We start from the raw sequence: 21,546 nt of genomic DNA, 5'->3' as shown, positions 1-21,546 counted from the left end.
ATAAGCCCAAGCAGAACTGACCCCAAAGAAGTAGCTATTTTTATTCAATAATGATTTTGAATATGAAGTAATACAGACAATATCTGAAACAATGGGAATTGAATTAACAATAGAAAAAAGCCCTTTCAATAAATGCTTCGAGATGACTAAACTTTCATAGAAAAAAATCACAATATTGTTAAACAGTTTTATGTATATTTTATGGTGATAGGAGACAATTTTACTTTCAAATTGGTTTAAGATACATGTACTTCTTTAGAATACCGTTATTACAAACAAACAAATAAATACAAAACTTGAAAAGCGTTACTTACTTTTAGAGGTTGTCCAAGCAAAAATCAGGCAGAGCTTTGCACGTGCAATATCTTGGATTTCAATAAATTTAAGTGTATTGCTTCATTTGTTTGGACAACATATTAAGATAAATATTAATTGAAACGACCAATGGAGAAATCAGCATGAAAATTTAAAACGACAAAGATGGTTTGCTCCGTTAAATACAAAAGGTAGAATAAATTTCTTTTTAGTTTCACCTTTAATATTATATTTAAGTTTGTTCATAACACGAACAGTAAATAGGGTATATACATGTATGAGTACATTCAGTTAAAATTATTGATATATTTTTTTTCTTCAAACTTTGTAAAACGAAAAAGGAATCTGGGTATGTATTTAAATAACTCCATTCTAAAAGATAAAAAATATATAGATGGTGTTTAAAAAACATAGCGTCTTTAAAACAACATGTATTTGTCCATTGATCAAAGCTGATTCAAATGTCATAAAGTTTATACATTGTGTTGGTAAATTAATCACAATTTTGAAAAAGATTTTTTTAACGGCTTAAAGGTAGCTTAAAGAAGTTTGGACATTAAGGAGCAACAAAGTATCCTTCAATGTCGCTTAATGATGACAAACGGGATTAAGGCCAAGTACATGTATATATTATTCATTTCAGTTTAGATTTTACATCCCTGCCCGCTTCTCTTAATATCCGACAATGCACTTTGTTTTGTTCATCATATTAAGCATCCTATGATACATGTAATAATGTGTAAATTTTTAATTCCCGCGCTTGCGCTGGCTATTATCTAGTTGGAAATTATTTCAAAATGATAATTATTAATGTATGGTTATTTTGTCTTTTTAGATTTTGAATGAGTATGTAAGTGAATGAATGTTTGTTTGTCTTCGTCTCTTCATGTTTTGTTAAAAAAATTATAAAATGTTTTAATAAAAAAAACCTCAAACATTTGGGCTCAAGCTGCAAATATTTACTAGAATAAAAATATGTCTGTTTTGGAACACCCTGTCAAACGCTTTCGAGTTCAATACACGATCAAAAATAAAAATTCTAAGTAGATTCTGTATTGCAAGCGACATAGAAAAGTATATGCACATGTATCCAGTTAATAAATCGGCGTCCCGGGAATATACAGTTACAATAGATAACAGACTAGAAATTTCCATATTTCCTGCTTCAAAATGGCTAGTTTTTATATCATTCTTTAAATAACACACATTTAGCACATAACATTGTATGGTTGCTGAAAGTAAAATACAATTCGGAAGAATATACAAGGGAAATCCGAGCAATTTGCGAATAATGATTTCAGGAAGTATATTGCTATTTGCAAAAGCAAATGGGGGATCATTAAAACCTTAAGTATTACTTTTGACGGCTATACAATTTCATACAATATCTCGAATCTGGCAAATGTTCATTGACAGATGTGAACACTTGACGCATTTATTCGGTCATTAGTATTGCATTTTCCTACATCTTGTCCAAAGTAACCATTTCTGACACTCGTTTCTTAATTTTCTTTTATCGTTTTAACACTTGTTTTCAAAACAAAGAACAGTTAAAATGGACATATTGAGAGTATTTGCAGATTTATAGCACGTCCTTAATATCAATCCTTCAAAATACTTCAAAATGTTTTGATAATTACACAAGTCTGCTCCCAATCACTTTTAAAAAAATGTTGACACCCTTTTCGCAATTTTGAACCTGCTCTGAGACAGTTTACATATGCAAAGGTCAGGGTTATATATCGTTCTGTATACCAATAGGTTTACAAATCACACTCTTTCTTTCTCTATCAAAAATATCGTGCCCAAAAAGTATACAAATAAATCTGTGAATTGTGAATAAAGATGAAAAAAAACACATACCTTTAATACAAAGCTAACTGTGATATCCATTTAATGTTTTTGATATGAATAAAAAGGTAGATGCAATAAATAGTATAAAATAGAAACAAATCTTTCCAGTATTGCATTGTACAAAGAAATTATGTCGCTGAAGCATGGTGACTACAAAAAAAAATACTTGTTATAAATATCAAAATTTAGAGAGAGAGAGAGAGAGAGAGAGAGAGAGAGAGAGAGAGAGAGAGAAATGAGAAATTCACCTCTTAAAAGCTTCACCTCCGCCCCGGCCGGGAACCTCTTCTAGCATAAACGGTCACGTCAAGCCAGAAAAAAATCTTGCATTTGATAACAAATGCAATCTTCTAGAGCGCTGACCTTGCACTACACTGTCTTTGAGTTTGAGGAGAAATATTGTTCAACAGAAATCGGGAGGAATATATGAATACAGATAAAAAACACAAGCAACACAATAGCTCTCAAATGGACATACATGTAATATGTACTTTACTAACGAGGTTTTGCGGTTTAAAGAAATAAAAACGAACTTTTTATCATTTTCCATTGAGCAGACGTTCACGAAAAATTAATTTGTAATGATTCTCGATAAGTTTGATAGTTATTTAAATTGCCCTTCACTACATGTAGGAAAATAAATGACGGACGATGTTTTTTAGTATTTACTAGGAATTGTTGAATGTTAAGACGAACCATTTTGTTGCTAGTATTCTCGTTTGTTACGTGAATATGTGTATTGTTTTTAGAAAGATTAATTAGTTACATGGTTTTTATATTTTAGCGCATTAAATACTTTGCTTACGAACAGGTATTTTTAATTGCTGTTGATTGCATTATCTAGAGCACATTTAATCAACTGTTGTTGTAATTGAACCTGGTGATTGAATTGTCCATTTACATTCTGAATGAGGGTTAATACTGGTTTCCAGTTCGTGGATTTTGGACAATGTGATCCCCTTTGTAGAGATTCGGAAATTATTCGTGCTGTCTGTCGTCCAAACACCTTAAATAAACATATATATATATAACGGAAAACTCTATTTCATTCATAAAGTTCTTGGACATTTTTTTTTAGCTGCATTATAATGAGCATATAATGCGACGGCACAGTGGTGCTATAATAATAGAGTACCGTAATCAGATGAAAAAACAGAACATCCGGTCACATGACTGCATTCATTTTTAGGACACTTGCATATATTTTGACATCTTACGCCATTTGTTGGATAAGGACATTCCTTACAGAGTGGTTGGAATCCATGAAAACCTGTGTCACAGTCTAATCAAGAGATTGATCAAGTAATATAAAATTCAAATTACAAAATGGTAATACGTAATATATGTTTTAAATCTTCAACCTAAAATAATTGATAATTTCAACGACTTAAATGAATTAAAGTACATGTACTTACATAATATAAAAAAGTATACCTTTAGTAAGGACATTCCTAATGTTTATAACAACACCCAGAAGAATAGAAAACTGTAAGTATTTAACAGAATTACCACACTGTTTAGACATCTCAGCGCCAAAATTTGATATTATCGTTTTTATGAAAATAAAGAATATATTTCTTTAATAATGGAATGAAGGAAACAGGAAATATCCATCTCGTACATGAAGTTGGTGGAATTTCTCCTATTGGTCAATACTCAGATAGAAAGCAATCACTAAATTTTATGAAAAGTGTCACTTAAAATTGATATTTAATGATGAAAATGAACATTCATTAATATTATTCTCATGCTTCGAAACAAGTGTTTTGTCATATCAATTACAATTAACAATAAAGTGATTTATTTACAACAAATAAGTGTTTTTCGCAAAAAAACCCCAAAATGATTGCAATCAAGGAAATGTGCTATTCTTTTATCATACTATTGGGTGAGTTTAATCGCATAGATTAGTGACTATGACCTTCACATGCACGACTAATGGTCATTTGTCTTCACATACAAATGTTACATACATAGAATTACTCATATAAACAGCTTCATTTCACATTACCAGTGCTCGCAAACACTCATAATATTATACATGTATGCGCAGTATGAAACATGAAAAGGAACCGCGTAATAAATTGTATTCATTGAGTTTAGAGCCTTTAGAAATAGCTGAATTTGTATCAGTTTTACTTCCACTATTTTCAGAAATAGAAATTAGTGTTAGTTTCTTTTTTTAACAAAAATATATTAAAACTGTGTTTTAGAAATTTTAAATTGTTTATGTAAACCTTCGCTTAGATTTCTGTGGCAATTGGTTATTATTGACTGTTGAATCGTGTAACGTGACCAAGGACACATCTTACCGGTTTAAATTGCTAGCTTTATACAATGCTTTCTATTTTTTAGCACCTGTATACCGATTTACGGTTGGGTTATTTAAAAAAAAAATTCAAAGACGAAAGGAGTTGCATACCTTTGAATGATCTGGCATAGTTTCATACATTGTATGACTTTTAACAAACTACTTTAGAATCTCCATAAGGTAGGTAAAGAATTGTCATATGTTGATGTTTACCTGAATGTATGTATTTGGCATAATCTACCTTTCAATAAGGATTTCTGCATTGTTAAAATAATCTTTGTAGTGTATTCTTCTTAATAAACGTAAATCGAAAGTACAGATTAAATAAAAACCACTAGAGTCAAAAAGTAATGATTGAAATTAGTCAAGCCTCATATACCTTTTCAACTAAATATACTTATAATATGTACAATACTTCAACCACAATTATCATACAAACATTGCGTACTTTTTAATATCATTAAAATAACCTTTTATAACTTCCAAATACATTACAAACACCTCATAAATGATTTAAAACGTATTACCGACTAGATAATCAGCGTTTGCATTTATGATTAAACTTAATGCTAGTGTAGTTACACTGTAACTTATAGTGACATTACTATTTTGATTAAGCATTACAGCATCTATATTGCGTGATGCTAACGAATTAGGGAAAACTTTCCTCCGGAAATCATTGCCCTATAATGAAATATTTTGCAGGGGGGGGGGGGGGGGGGGTTGTTACACTTTTAATGGGTTTACTAGTCTCTTTTATTGAGTTCTTTTCTAATATTTCTTACATACGTTTATATAAGAATGGTATAAATTTACATCATACTAAATCTTCTATCTATACTACTGTATTATAATAATAGTCTCGAATTGTTGGGCTTTAATACAGAGAATTAAATCGGAAGAATACTGTCATTTGTTTTATATATTTTAAACATTATTGGTACTTGAAGATTACAAATTTGTTTTTATTTTTCTCAGTGAAGCTTTGCTAACTAATAATCAACGAAAATTCCTAAACAAAAAAAAAATCACGGTAATCACCTTGATTTTTTTGGATTTTACAATCTTGCGGTTGCGCAATGCGTTCACGCCAACGGGATCTTCAGTTTATGTTTCCACATCTGCATGAATAAACTCAGAAATAATAATACAATTGGACTTTTGCTTTATATTCTGTTCATATATACTAATGATTTCTTATGAGAGAAAGTATAAAATAACAAATATACATTTTAACTAAGTACATACTATGTCTTCGCGATGTCAAAAATATTTGATTACATGCAAAAAAGTTACATTATATTTGTTAGGAGAGTGAAGATAAAATATATTTTATCGTAAAAATGAATAATGTCCTACGGACCCAGTTTTACAAAGAAAATACGTGTAAGTTGGTAAAAAGGTGATGAATTCTTCCATTCTGTGGACTAAAATTTTTACTTGAAAGGTATTTGCAGTCTCAAAAAGGTTTGTTGTGATGAATTTGATTGTTATTTTCAAGGCAACTTCATTAACTCTCTCCAAAATCGTTTTGGAGCGATTTTTGCAATTGTCTGCTACATTACGGGTATATGAAAGGCATTTTAATTGTGTTGAAGGCCTTTACCGTTGTTATATAGTGCCTTTTCCCCCTAGCCATCTTTCCCCCCGGAAAAATGGCTATATAGCAGTTTTTCCCCCCGGAAGAATGGCTATATAGCAGTTTTTCCCCCACGGAAAGCTGACTATATAGTGGGTTTTCCCCCTTTTTATAGCCAGATTACCCCCACGGAAAACCTACTACATAGTAGATTTTCCCCCTTTTTTAAAATTCCGGTCATGTTTATGGCGGACCATTCGTGGCAATAATAAGAGGATAATTATGGCATTTATTAATGCATAGAATAAAATACATGGTTTGTTCAACCCTGATATGAACAAAGGCACGCTCCTTCATAACATTCCCGTGTCGTCACCATTTATTTCACCTTTTGTTGCACCTTTTTGCAACACCTTTTACATGGATTTCAGAATACCTCGAATCTTTTTCATCCAATCGATGTTTATCTACAGTTTTGACTTCGACGTTATGACATTGACATTTTCACAGAACACGTCAGAATACATTTGAATGAAAATATGCCGGTTTGGAACTCTATTTTTCCCATGTACTATCATCTATGTATAAGCTCCTCCCAGGAAACTGACTAAATTTGACTTAATTTTGTAGAGGAAGGGAATAAGAATAATTTAATACCGGTAGAATTGACGATCTTAAATATAATCGTATATTTCTACTTCTAAATATCAAACGAGAGAAAGGGTGCAATGATATGATGAGGAACTGAAATGTTTTACTTCGATTGATGGGTTTCTAAATCATGGGTAAGGGGTATTTTAATTGATTATGTATTAAAGGCATGTGTAAAGTTAGTGTTTACAATTTTGTTTTAAAGTCACGCATATTCATACTCATGTCTTTAAGCACAATTTTAACGAAACGCGAGGTTTTATGATGTAAAGATTTTTGTAATGTAACTTTACAACCAGAACAAAGTCGGTATCTTTGATGGTCACTCTGGAAAATGTGAAATGGAGCCTTAACTAACCTTATGTAAATATTATCATTCACTGCCTGCAAAATTTCCCGCTTTTTATTTTGCAAAGTGATTTATAAATATACAATTTTTCGGTTGCTACTTTCATGAATAAAAAGTCATTGATTTATTTATTTAGTTATTTATTATATCATTAGTCATCTTATGAATTGATTAAATGTTTTGAAAAATAATGATTTTACCCGCGTACCTTTTTTTATATTTTTGCTCGTAAATTTAAAAAGAAAAGCAGAATTAAACGTAGTTTTTAACCATTTTGATAAGGAAATATAGAAGTGAGTGTGTATTTTCAAATGATGCTTTTACTTTCTAATGACCGTAAAAATATGCTGATGTTGTCATCTCTAGTTTTTTTTTTTTTTTTTTTTTTTTTTTTAGATATATAGCCCTAAAAATATACTATTCGTAATAATTGGATTTTAAAGATCGGGCTTGGAAACATTAAGGGCCCCTACCCTGGGGACTAAAACTTTAAGGGTCATATACTAAAGCTATACCACTACCACTGAGAAAATATGGTTAAGTGGTCATCTCTATAATTTGATATTCGGGCCCCCACTTATAAATCACTATTCAATCATTATAATGGGGTTTTAAACATCGGGCCCTGAAACAATGAGGGCCCCTACCCTGAGGGCTCAAATTTTTAGAGTCATCAACAAGTTGTTAACCACTGCCACTGTAAATATATGGTGATGTGGTTATCTCTAGTTTATGAGATATGGCACCCTAAAGAATATGCACTATATTCATTATAATAGGATTTTAAACATCGGAAACAAATTTTCTCTAAAACAGGGGTTTAGCTTGAATAAAATTTGCAGACGGAGTGATAGATTTATTACAAAATTCTCAAATCATTTTCACTCACATATACACGTAAGTGTATATCTTGTGAAACCAAGTACTTTTTCAATTAATTACCTAATTTAATTAAGTTCTACGTATTATTCCATTATACACATGTTCAATTTTCGGCATTGTCTATAAAAATAATAAATCGGCAAAACGAAACTTAACCTGACAGATGGATGCAGATATACAACCTGGAAGTGTAGAAACATTGATTTTAATCCTTACTGGGTTTCCATAAATATTTTTTATAAAATCTGATCCAAAAACGCGAGGGAGAAATCCAACTATGGGGGAAAAGCTACTATATAGTAGCTTTTCCCCCCAGGGGGAAAGTCTACTATATAGTAGGTTTTCCGGGGGGAGAAGCTACTATGGGGGAAAAACTGCTATACAACACCGTGACACAGTTAGATTATTCAAACTAAGGAAAGTGCAGTGAAATTAATAGCATTAATGTAGGCTTATAGCTTTGTTATGTAAGTATCAATAATAAGGTGTGTCGATGTACCTATTTCGTAAATGTCCGATATGCAATGTCAACCCGTGCACGAATGGGTCAAAGTCTAGTTATAGAGTAAGCAAAAGGATGCAAAAGTTGACTAATAGGTTACCACATATCAATTTAAGAATTTTAATAATAAACACCCCATTTATCGCTTACTAAACTTAATGACAAAAATATTACCGAAATACTTTAAGTACTTTCAATTTACTTTTCTTTGCTTTAAAAATTTGTGTTACTTTTATCGTAAATGTGATCAAAATATTGAATGTTATCTAATGTGTAATCACTCAAATTCGTGGGAGATGATTTTTATTTGGATTGTTGGTATTTTGCTTATCCCTGAGAATGTAATAGTGAAATGTTCCCCTTGGACATGACACCTTTTCCCCTGTCACCGGCGTTGAGTGACTTTGATCCGGACACCCTTAATTGACTCATAGTTTATCGTAGTAATCCGTTGATTGAAGTAACTCTTTATATTTACTTTTCTATTATTCTCTATTGTTAGCAATGTTCTGTTATCTATATGTAATTGTTGGCCATGTTTAATTATTCGGCAGTTGGAGAGCGACTGTCAAGGCGCTCGTATCACCGACTCCCGACCTCGCAGAGTATTGTAATAAGTTTGTGGAGTTTTAATAAATTTTGTAAAATGAGTACCGATCGACTTATACATTTTCCGTGGGTCACAATATTATACAACACAGTGAATCAACATATTGTTTGTTAATTTTTTTATTTGATTTTTTCATTAAGGAAAATGCCATTTAAGAAACTGATTTTCTTTTGTCTGCACACAGTGATGAACTTACGATTATTTCCAGCTTCCAACACAGTAAGTTTTTATTACACTTCAGCATTGACGTATTCTCTCTATTGTCAACTGATATTCAAGAATTATATAAGCATTTTCAAACTGCTTCAGGGCGGCAACACTTTTGATTTTTTTTAGTTTTATTCTTTGGGTTTTTTTTTCTCCAAATGAACAAATAGATGTTCCTTCTCAATGCCAATTTTAGACCGAAGAAGCCTGTTTTCAATCTATTCCAACCATTAGCATCGTAGACCATTGTCCAAAAGACTTCTCAGAATGGATGATAGCTAAAGACATAAAACAGTGCTACTGGATTTCCCAGAAATGTACAAAGCCATGAACTGTCCATTCTATGATATGGAAAAACACATCATCGAACCAAACTACAATCACAAATGCAAAGGCCAGTGTCCACAGTATTACTGTTCGAGTTCCGTATATGACTGTAAGTATCACTAGTTATTGGCAATATTAATGTACCACACAATAGTAGACAAACGACAATTACCATTAAATTGAGTTTTGATTTCCCTGCTATTTTCCAATGGAGGCACATTTGTGAATGCTGAGTACGTAATTTGTTTTAAAAATCGATTAAGGCATTTAGGAGATTTGGGGTTCAAAAGTCATGAAGAGAGGGCTCCCCGTGGCCTAGTGGCTAGAAAAGTGGACTTGTGCCCAGGCGACACAGCAGGTTCATTTTTTTCGCTTTATTATCAATTTACGACGTTGTCTTTGAAATCATTTTACTAATTTCCGTTGTAATTTTACAAAAGAACACAATACTATCGCCCTTTTTCTTGTGGAAATATATGTCTATTGAAATTCTAATAGAGGGTTAAATTTAATTTGAAAAAGTGTTTAAAAATCATAGAAAAGAACAACCATCCTGATAACATGTTTTAAATTGGATTCAAACGAAAGATTTATCGATGCTTGCAACGAGATCGCTCCTAGATATGTACTTGGTTTTTTTTTTAATTACAGCGGGTTAATATATTGGCTAGATTAATGAAAGTACTGATAGACGGACGCATCATTTCGTCAGAGATTAATCTAATAATCAAAGTATTGAAGTACCGACGCCGGACGAGAGTTGATGTTATCGATTGATATTTATCTTAAAATCAACAATAATTATGTAATTTCGCGTGACAAGTAGTTTCTTATCCGTATTTGAATTATGCACATTTTTATAATATGGATTTTCGAGCTTTCCCGACAATTTAAGGAATTTCGGGAAAACATCATATGAATCACGTTGCGTAACATTTTAAGATGGTGAACTACCTATCAGTAATAGAAATCTATCTGGAAAATTGTAAGGATTCAAGCAATTTTAACTATAATGATATTTAATGCTTCAGAATGCATTACAACGAATTTATCGATTATTTTCGAGAACAAAGTCTTGTCAGCGGCAATGATCTGTGGTAAGGTAAAAAAACAGTTTCACTTCCGGTTTGCCAGAGTAACTGCATAGGAAAGTTGATTTAAATCAACCCCCAAAATGATGGTTTTTATTTCAAATTTTAAGGTATAGAAGGATTGGAGCACTAATTAAGAGTTTGCAATACTAAATACTACAGGACATAAACTACTTTGCTTACAATATGTACATATTGATGCTCTTTTATGGAACACGTAAAAATAAATATTTTACGAAACCAAAAAAAGCATTATGTTAGTTACTATTATACTTAATAATTCACAATATATACTAACAATTTATGATATCATTAATAATCAATAAAAACTCTTAAACAGCGAACTAATGAAAAACTCGTTCCTGCTTGAAAAGCCCTAACATTAGCTACATGTAATACGTGCATGATCTCAATCTCGCAAAGTTATCGTTCTTTTTCTTTTACAGAATGTACGATTCGATTGAAGAGAGTAATCAAATATATTTCTAAGCGTTCAAAAATTAGGGAGATGAATTATTTATATCAAAGAGACGCTACAGCTCATTTTGCTCAATTTACCGTTAAACTGATCATTCCAGGCGGTCTAAACAGTAAATATTGCTAGTTCAGCCAATTGATCAACAGCTTAGCGCATCGATTTTAAACAATTCAGCGTGAATCTCTGCAAGGGGTGAAAATATTACGAATGTATACAGAGTTTACTTGTAAACAAATTTTAGAGATATACATTTTGAATTCCGAAAAATTATTTAACACGCAATTGCGAGCTTATTATTGCTGTAAAAAGATTCAATCTTTCAGCATATGCACGACTTCCTGATCTGTTATCTGTGTTTAAAAAAGGGAAATAACCAAGACGAGGAGAGTTCGCTGTAATGTATATTTAAAGCCAATTTTAAAAAACAATATACCGGTAGATCTTGTAATATCCACCTAATTCACTTTTAAAGGAAAACATGTACAAATGTCAAAACGCGCAATCAGCTTGTAAAAATACACTGACTTCCCAACTTACTTTGAAAACGACAGCGCTGGCCAAACAATGCAGGATTAATCAAGCCTCACAGCACGTGGCCTGGGTACTTTTTCGATGCAACGACAGACTATTGTTTTGTTTTTGTTTCTTTGTGTTTTTTTTTGCTTTATGTTTTTTTTTAAGAGTAAAACTAAACTTGTTGAATAATCCTTTTATCGGATTGATGGCCCGAAGGGGGGGGGGGGATGGCTATACATTAAAAGATGTGTCTCCGCAGGAGATTAATTGATAATGTGCAAGTAATATTCGATACAGACTAAGAGCCACGCCAGTTTTATCCGTTGAATTTCATAATTATTCAATATTTCGGTCAACACTAGATGGTTCTTGGGGAATCTTCATTATTTGACGTCACGGACAGGAGGCTGTATTAAAAGTAAAAATAGCCACTATAAGATTACACACCATTGCTATTCTTTAACTCATGCAAATTCATACTAATTGGGAATTACGAAATATAAGATGTTTATTAATTGCAATATGTATAGTTCTATTTAATGTATATTTATTGTATATTTTGTAATTGCAAATAAGATATTTATTTCAATGATACTATTGAAATATGAATCCTAAACGAATATTACAAACTTTGCCGCTAGGTGGAATCCACCAAGTTCATTATCGACGTCACATACAAGCTGACCGGAAGCAATAAAGGAGGCTCATAGAGCCTCCGTCTAAAAAAGAATCATTCTAAACTACTGAATATATATTTTTTTAACAGATCCAGGATGTTTCGAAAGAGTGCAGAAGAAGATTACTAAGAATGACATTGTGTAAGATTATTTTTACTTGTTTTCATTTCAATTTGATGGAAATTGATATCTGAAAATGTTAAGCTAATCCTCATTCTGTCCATGCTTTACTGATTGTAGTATATATATAGTAACTATAGAATAACAATGAAATATGGTGTATTGTTTAGTAAACAAAAATGCCCCTGTGAAAACCATTGTCAATGACTTGTCGACACACTGCCTTTAAAAAATCTATTCATTTTATATCCGCAATAAAATGGTTGCCCTATTGCATCTAATCAAATCAAATTAACTACAGGTTTAAAGCAAATTACGCGTTTAAAGTTTATTCAAAATTGGTAACTGTTCTAAGCTGTCTGACATATTGGGATTGAACCAAAATATTAAGATAGTTTAACATATAATGTTAAAAAATCATTTTCTTGACTTTTACTGACACTGAGTAAAATTCCATTGCATATTTCTAGAGATCATAACATTTTATGCCTTCAACTTGGGAGGCCGGTTTTGAAAGAAGTTTTTCACAAAAAATGACTCTTTTAACTTAACGTGGTTAATGTCAATGTAGACACAATGACAAATTTCCGAAACGCTTTTTTTTTAATTATCCATCTATTTAATTTTTTAAACATTCAGGAAAAAGAAAAAAAATATTCACCACAAAGAATGAATCGTTTGCAAGAATTGGGGACATTTGATTAGCTTAATAGCTGGGTTATGTTCTAAACACAATAACCTTTATCGAAGGATTGTGATAGCCATAAAAATTTATTCCCCTTTGAAAAATGATGAATCGCGGGGGTACTGTGTGGGATTTAATTGTTCGGCATTTCTAATATCAAATATATTAAAATGTACTTAGTCAATTTATATTATATAGCTGAAGTTTTTGTTTACCTATTTACAAAAATTATACATAGTTATGAATTATGTTTTTCGCTGGTAACATGTACATTAGTTTTTCCATCATAATTTCGATACAAAATTCGATATAAGTAAATCATCTTTATTTTAGAATGTAAAAATCATAACAAAACTGTTGAAATGGTGACTTTGATTATATTGTGTATATGTATCTTCGAATAAACCAGTTATTCATTTAAGTTCAATCCATAGATATATGTTTGACTTAAATTACCAGAAATTGTTGATGTTTACATTAACATGTCATGTACGTTGCGTTAAGAAATAACATGATATATATCATAAAGAAGTGTTTGATAAAATTCATTTCATTTTTTTCAGTAAATGTGATAATCAAGGATGTAACCAACCAGTGTACTTTCTTCTGATAATATTAGTCGTTTTCCTTTGCGTTCATCTTTGCTTTCGAATTCATGAAATATGTCAACCAAACAGTAAGTTCATAATTATGAAGTCTAGAAGTTTTGTTTTAGACTATGAATTGAATTACTATTAATAAACTAAAATTAAATATTCATTTTAAATAATAGACTGGTGTTAAACCAATTTTGAAATCAATGAATTTAAAACCAGAAAGTATTGTCTCGATATTGAAAACTGTATCTTCCTTCGTTAAAATTAATTTACATTGATGTTAAAAAATGGAACCAAAATTAAAGATTTTTTTTTTATTTTCTCATCTTTAAAATCAAACAGGATTTTACCGATGTTTTTTCAACAAATCTTCAACGGAAAAGGATGAGGAAAGTGCGGAACTGAAGCTGGAACAAAATAAAACAGAACATATTTGTTAAAACATTTTGCAAAGGGACGATAATAAGAAAACAATGTGCTCTGTCTTGTCTTTTTTAAAATAGACATAAAGATGCAACCAGATACGCCTACTTTTTATCATAACTGATTCTTAATTGTTGCCTGAAGTTCCCTGAAGATAGCCTATGTATCAACAATACCGGTCACATAACGGCGCTGATATGCAGTATCTTCTACAAACTTGAACAGCAAATAAAGCAAGACTCAAAAAACGGATCTTCTTTTTGCCATGATGGGAATCTCGATATTAAATCTTATGGCAGAAGCTTCGATACCTTTTGATATATCAATCAGAAAAAAAAGCGTTTTACACAGCATGACAGACGAACAAAGATACCCTAACGTCGTAACCCCCTCCCCCCTCCTCATTGTATGTGAAAGCAGGAAACGATTTAAAAGTAAAAATTTTTGTTCATACAACTGTCTTATTTCTTCATTGATATCATTCGACATAATTATTTTGTTTGTCTTGCATACCTGAATATACATTCCGGTTGTCATTCATAATAAATGTATAAACGAACAAGCAATCAGAAATGACCACTCCCACAAAGGGATAATTAAAATAGTTAATATACTCCTAGGTTACTGCTTTTATCATTTTTTTTTCATAACTACACATACCTGACACTAAAATAAAATTATATTCAATAAATGACAAAAGTTCTAAGATATCTTCTTTCACATTTTCCCTATTTGATAAACTGAGAATTTTTGCAAGAAAGAAATTGAATTTTTAAAGGGATTAACAAGGAGTATCATTTAATATTTTTAAGTTTGATAAGATATTGGCGCTTCTGATTGGTCGAAAAGTTCCCTTGACACCTGCATCAATACAATGTTGATTAAACACCATTTATAGAACGGGAATGTCCAAAATAAACACTGTCAACAAAATGTTGTGTTAATTGTGTTTGTTTAATTGTCAGCAAACAAAGTACAGAATTATAAATATAAAAAATAAACGTTTAACCTTCAATAATGAACAATACATATTATTAATTCATTAAATAGAAAATTAAGCGTCTTCTCACGATTCCGTCTGCTTGAGATTAACGATCAACATTTACGGCGAAACTGGATTAATTATAACGAACATATAGGCCTATACAATTTCAATGTAACACTGCTGTTCAAATGAGGTACATGTAACGATGAGATTATTTTAAAACACGGACATGATCGGTAATCATGTGTAGCTATGAGTAGTACATCAACTCCTTTGGCGTATTCCAAGCGGCCGATATATCATTGAAAGTGCATCAGCTAAAGGCACATCCATTTTGATTATTGTTGGTGGGGCTTCATTTACATTATTTATATTGATAATCATTGACCATTCACATTTTTTGAATTCAAAGTGTTTTATTTAATGATAAGACATGAATTTTTTTTTCTATTGATCGACGTATCAAAGGAAAAATTGACCTGAAACTCTTTCATGGTTGTGTGACGGTCAGACCGGTTCTAATACCGGCGCCAGAAAGCTCAGTTGGTAGAGCACCGGACTGGAGATTCAGAGAACCCGGGTTCGAATCCCGGTCTGGTCTATCATTATTTCTCTTATCCCGTTACAAATGCGCGCGCTGACGAAGTTTTCCGGTCAATTTTACTTTGAAACGTCGGTCAATAGAAAAATTATTAAATTCATTTCTTAAATCTGGTATCTTTCATACATTAGGAAAGAATTGAGATTCCTAACACAGTTTAACATTATAATCCAGCTAGGTACTTTCAATGCCAGCTGCAATGGAAAATTCCCGCAGACAAAATACTTTTAGCCTTATATTGAAAACAAAAAAGGTGGCGGGGGCTTTTTAAGGTGTAATATCCCACTGCTATTAATTTTGCCATAATTTTTTTAAGTTCATATCGATTTTCATCAAAGTCAATATCAATCGATTCATATGAAACAAATTTTAAGTGATGAAGCACTGCTAGATTTTTCAAAAATTGATAAAATGTCTAATCATAATATGAAGAAAACTAGACATAGTGATTAGAAAAAACAAAATTTTACCATCGCAGCATAAAATTAAAAATCCAAAATGTATATAAAAATGATATATAGTTATATACATTTTCAATTCATATTACAAAACATATTGAAGCGCTGCATTTTAGTTCAGAATAGCCCTTTGTTGTATAGGTTTGCAACAAAAATTGCTTCAATAAGCAAGAGTTATCTTTCTTTATCATAGACTATTGAAGGTTTTACATATATGTTTTACATACAGTGCTAGAAAAATTGCCACAATTTCTAAAATTTCAGAAAAGGTTTTCTTTTTTAAATTTGGATAAGATAATAGTAAATGGATATATCTATTTAAGAAATCCTAAAAATGTAAACCAGAGCATTTTGTTATATAACACAAAAAGGGGTATCAAGCGAATAATCTTCCAGTAATTGGTATGATATCAATACAGGGATATACTGTCTTGAATCAAATGAGCTGATATATTAGTGTTTTTTTTTTCAATTTGTTTTCCCATATCTGCTCCCTCAGAATAGAAAAGCTTTATTTAATTTGAAAACATTTGAAATGTTATAAGTTTTAATTAAACGATTTCAACTAAGTCTAGAATATGTAATTGTTTTGGTCACATTTTTCCCAATTATAATTCATTCAGCTCTGTGAACGAGCTAGAGATAGATAAATAAAATTATTCAATCCAAATATTCTCTGGCCTAAAACATCAAACATATACCGTACACGTACTGGACAAGTACATAAAATTTAGTTATATTTAAAAAAAGAATAAATCCATCGGGAGGGGGTGGGGGGGAGGGGAGAGGGGGAGGAATAGTCATGTAGATATTGCCTCATAAATACTTTATCATTATGATACATTTCTTGTAATATTTTGTAAAAGTTTTCTTTACTGTTTTGCCCCCCTGCTTCAAAAGAGCCATGGGGTTCAGTTCTAATTTTCTATTTCTATCTTTTAATTCAAATAAGTGTATCACCTTCCAACATAAATTGGGACCATGCACCACCTCCCTTGTTGTTACATGTGTTAATAATTGGGAGTTAACAGAAACAAAGTGATATTATTTTCTACAGAAGTTACCTCTCTTATCAGAGGGACAATCCACCTTAAAAAGGAAAATCCAGGAGTTTTGTCAATAATTTTAAATGACCAACATTTAAACCCTGAAAATGTAGAGATATTAGGTAATCAAACAATATGTAATCGATGATATCTTAGGACCGAGAATAATAAAGACTAAAAAAAATGAGACGTGTTATTATTGCATGATGTAAGTACGCCCCATACATTAGGTTCACAATAGCCTGAACATTACTTAGATTTACATTAGCCCTTGCAATTATGTCTGTAAGCCCCTAAAACCGGTTCTCTAACCAGTTTAAATGATGTGTATTTCTGCTCATAGGGGCGGTTATTCAATGCACCGTCTAAGTTTAAGTCTAACGACAAAAAACCGCTGAGCTATGCTTAGCGCTTTAAAAAAAGAATTATTATTTCTCCCCAACATTCTTCATTATTTGTTTAACTCAAATTATCTAGATGCTTGTACTTCGGAGAATGATTAAAAATCGTTTTATTTTCCGACATTCTTAAGATAACACTATTTCATTTCTTACAATGTCCTTTTCACACATCTTACAGAGGGAAAATTTCAGCAATTAAATGATAAATAAGAATTTAATGGGGCTTTATTAGTATTCAATGTAATATTAACAAAATACTATATATCAGGAATGGGGTTATTGAAACAAAAAAATTGAGTATAATTAATAACATTTTTCAAAGTAATTGAAAGTAATTTGTAATTGAGTCTCCCTTCAATTGAATGTATTTCAATACATTCCAAAAAAAAAATGTTTTCAATTACTTTTCAATTACATTTCAATTACTTTTTTACGAGTTTAAAGTTTAAAAAGGTGTCATATTCAGTTCATTTCTCAATAAACCTAAAGCTTTAAGCAGTACAGTTTATCAGTACAAGTAAATGCAAACAATCATATGCATCTACATGTATAACATGTTGACAGAAGAATTACAGACAAAACCTTAATTAAAAATGTTTAGGTTGCATACCTGTTTAAAATGGGCTTGTGTTTATACACTAATAAAGTGTCTTATTATGTGTGATGTGTTTATACAACATGACACTCTAGGAAAGGTCTAATTTGTTCAGGCCTGAAGCCTTCTCATACCTAAGAACACATGTAGAATTGAATAAAAGTTTAGTATAAAAAAAGCTTGTTTAGAACCAAACATGAACCAATTGACACTTGATTTAGTACCCTTCATAATGTTTAAATATTATTTTAAAATATAAATTTCAAAGCACAGTCTATAAATAATTATTGAAATGAACGCAAAACTTTAAAGACTTTACCATAAACATGTGTTGTGGGTTTTGTGGGTTTCAATGCTTTTTATACATGTATTTTTTAAAGATATTAAAAGCAAATGAAATCTATTTATTTACATTTGACAACGTAATTGAAAGCAATTAATTGAAACGTCGATCATTTTTTTTTTACATTTGAAAAAATCAATGTAATTGTAAATGCAAATGATTGTTAAAATAATTGATGTTTTTGAAAGTAATTATTTACATTTCTAAGTAATTGACCCCAACCCTGCTATATTTAAAAAAAGTACAGACGATAACTGCATTTTAGTTCATACATTTTGCGTTAAGTAACAATTATATTTCATTTTGCTTTTTAAACACATGAAATGTCATTTTAATGACTTTAATATCTCTTATCTTTTTCAACATGCAGAACATCCTAGATGATCTATTTTATGCATTGTGTATCTCTATGTTACAATGATTTAATCTTGGTTTATGATATATATAATATATAAAGCTTAAGTTTTCATCACTTGGTTTGACTTCTTTCGAAGATTTGTCTTACTTACTTTCTTAAAAAACCCTTGAGAAAGTTTTGTTAACATGCCAACAGATCCGGGTGTCGACGCCAACGCCAAGGATATAGCATACGCTCCCCCAACTTAGTATCGGTTACAAAAAAGATGGTTTTCTTTTTGATTATGATAAGGAAGAAGGAGAAATATTCAAAATCTTATCATGCAGGAGATTTTACGTACCATACGTCATCACGTTTTCGTTTACAAGTCGTAAAAACTCATTCGTAATTACATATGCAAACTTTCCGATTGATGAAAAAATGACAATTACAAAACCGTCAACCATCTCAAAAAACTACAAAAACAAACACAAATTCAAAGCAGAGCAACACGGACCTTCAAAAATATAGAGGTAGGATAAGGTGCATAGGAGGAGAGAGCATCCTCTGCTGACCGGTCACACCCACCGTGTGCTCTTTGTCGTAATCAGTTGATGAAAATATCATGAGATTGCGATTCCTGTTTAAAAATAGTTAAAGTGGGATTAAAGCACTGACTAAAGAGTTTGATTTTGTAGTAATTATTTAGTCAGAAATATGCATTCATAGAGAGCGCATCTTAATAAATATCAAATGATATGATACTATAAAAACATCAGGTTTCAGTACAAGGCCGCTTGCTCATGATATATACCAAGGTGCAGTATTTACATTCCCATGCACTTCAGTGCCTTTGAAGCGGCATGGAAACTCAAAGTGTATCTGTTGGCCCAACGACTTAATCAGTTTTCACTTTTAAATGGATTTAATTACATTTTTAACACCATACTTTTGAAAAATATTTTTCATTCTTATGTTATATTTAACGATGTTTGGTAAATCATAAGGCTTTTCGTCAAAATGTCTCTTAAAATATTGACTTTCAGTCGTATCATGTTCAACGATTAATATTGAGTACACTGTAGTTCAGAACAAAATTATTGTAATGATACTTTTATTATAATTGTTTGTTTTACAAAACAAATGCAAAAAGATGTAAATGTATGAGTTCAACTTGGTGCAATAGTGAATAGTATTTTTTGGAGACGAAATCGGAATCGGTCAAATTTTGACCTCACAGTAATCTTCTAAGGGGTTAATTCTGTCTTGACCACTTTTATTGCTTGAGTATATACTTGAAAAAGGGGACGAAACCGGAATCGGTCAAATTTTGACCTCACAGTAATCTTCTAAGGGGTTAATTCTGTCTTGACCACTTTTATTGCTTGAGTATATACTTGGAAAAGGTAAAGAGCTATCTCATATAATTTGAGTACGTAATCAAATTTCTTCTTTGAGTACTTGATAAAATATTTCAGATTTGATTAGTTTCTCATAATTAGAAGTTTTATGCTCAACTATGTTTGGTGACAAAGTGGCCTGGTGTTGATAATCTACGATTAAAATACTAAAGGCAAAATTTAAATATTAAGCTGACTTTTACATTGCCCATTAACAGCACTACAAGTAAAATATATCAAGCAAATGAAACTTTATGTACAATGATTCGGTATTAAACTACACTTTAAAATGATTAATTACACGTTATAATTCACACAATATACATAAAACACTCATTGCTAAAACGACCTTTTCTTCCAAAAAATGTGTAGCCTTTTCATAAGAAAGCTCGATTGCTGTGGTTATTTTAGTCTGTATCGATATCCTTGAGTAAAAGAGTTCTATTGGATTTTTTTTAAAACATACCCAAAATTCATATGGTAAAACATACGGATTTTACTTTACTGATACCCGTGAGTGCTATTCTACTGCCTAAATCATATCAAACAAAGCTCTTGCTATGAAGCATCATTGAAAAATAGTTTATTCTTAAATTTTCATAAATTGTAGACCCCTTTTGTTTACTAAATCCTGACCCTAAGAATATGACTGTCAGTGTGCAATAAAAAGAAAAAAATAGTGAACAATCGAAGGAACTTCTATATTACATGTATGTACTTTCAAGGTTTCTAATTCTAACAATTATAAAATGTTATCCAAGTATTATTTAAACAAAGATACACTATCTGCAACGATATTTACAAAAAACTATGCCAATATATGTTAATTCTATATTCAATTTCCTAGAGAAAAATTGCGCGACGGTATGTAGCTAGCCTTTTATAAAAGCAAAGTTTTAAGAGTTTAAATTAAAAGGATGTGGATGCCAAAAGAGGCAATTAAAGTTCGGATTTATTTTCCGGTGTCCGTGTTAAGCGGGATCCAGTTTCCTTTTTTCATAGAATCGTCCGATAAAGTTTGTCTAAAAATAGAAAATAAACATTTATTTACTATAACCCTTTTTTTACAACTGTTATTTTGTTCTACTTATAAAGAGGTAAATACCGAAAAAAGTACAGTATATTCATATAAAAAACTTATTCATCTTTTCAATTGTGTATGCATAAGTATCTAGTGCATCGCTTTCTAATGCAATGTTTTATTATT

At 31.1% G+C, this 21,546-nt stretch overlaps 1 protein-coding gene, 1 long non-coding RNA gene and 1 other non-coding gene across 5 annotated transcripts in view; 2 read left to right on the top strand and 1 right to left on the bottom strand.

Annotated features, from left to right (window-relative positions):
• The first annotated feature begins 4,521 nt into the window (after window positions 1–4,521).
• LOC105349165 (uncharacterized) lies at window positions 4,522–12,485 on the top strand. 2 transcript variants are annotated; one of them, XR_010708951.1, is made up of 4 exons: window positions 4,522–4,660; window positions 9,194–9,272; window positions 9,457–9,696; window positions 12,439–12,485. It is a non-coding gene; the product is annotated as an uncharacterized lncRNA (long non-coding RNA). The 2 variants fall into 2 exon arrangements; XR_010708952.1 differs by lacking the exon at window positions 12,439–12,485 and adding an exon at window positions 11,125–11,769.
• A 3,199-nt stretch (window positions 12,486–15,684) lies between these two features.
• On the top strand, window positions 15,685–15,759 carry Trnas-gga (transfer RNA serine (anticodon GGA)). Its single transcript has one exon. It is a non-coding gene; the product is annotated as a tRNA-Ser (tRNA).
• A 4,265-nt stretch (window positions 15,760–20,024) lies between these two features.
• LOC136271256 (sushi, von Willebrand factor type A, EGF and pentraxin domain-containing protein 1-like) overlaps window positions 20,025–21,546 on the bottom strand; it is an 85,353-nt gene continuing 83,831 nt past the window's right edge. Inside the window, exon 25 of one of the 2 annotated variants that reach the window (XM_066070865.1) lies at window positions 20,025–21,361. In XM_066070865.1, the coding sequence (XP_065926937.1) occupies window positions 21,292–21,361 (70 nt within the window). In that variant the 3' untranslated portion in view covers window positions 20,025–21,291. The remainder of the gene's footprint in view (window positions 21,362–21,546) is intronic. The other variant, XM_066070864.1, reaches the window with a different exon arrangement.

The sequence above is a fragment of the Magallana gigas genome, chromosome 9 (assembly GCF_963853765.1).
Source record: "Magallana gigas chromosome 9, xbMagGiga1.1, whole genome shotgun sequence".
Classification (NCBI taxonomy): domain Eukaryota; kingdom Metazoa; phylum Mollusca; class Bivalvia; order Ostreida; family Ostreidae; genus Magallana; species Magallana gigas.
Note: the sequence above shows the minus strand (reverse complement) of the source record. Positions and strands in the feature narration are given on the sequence as shown.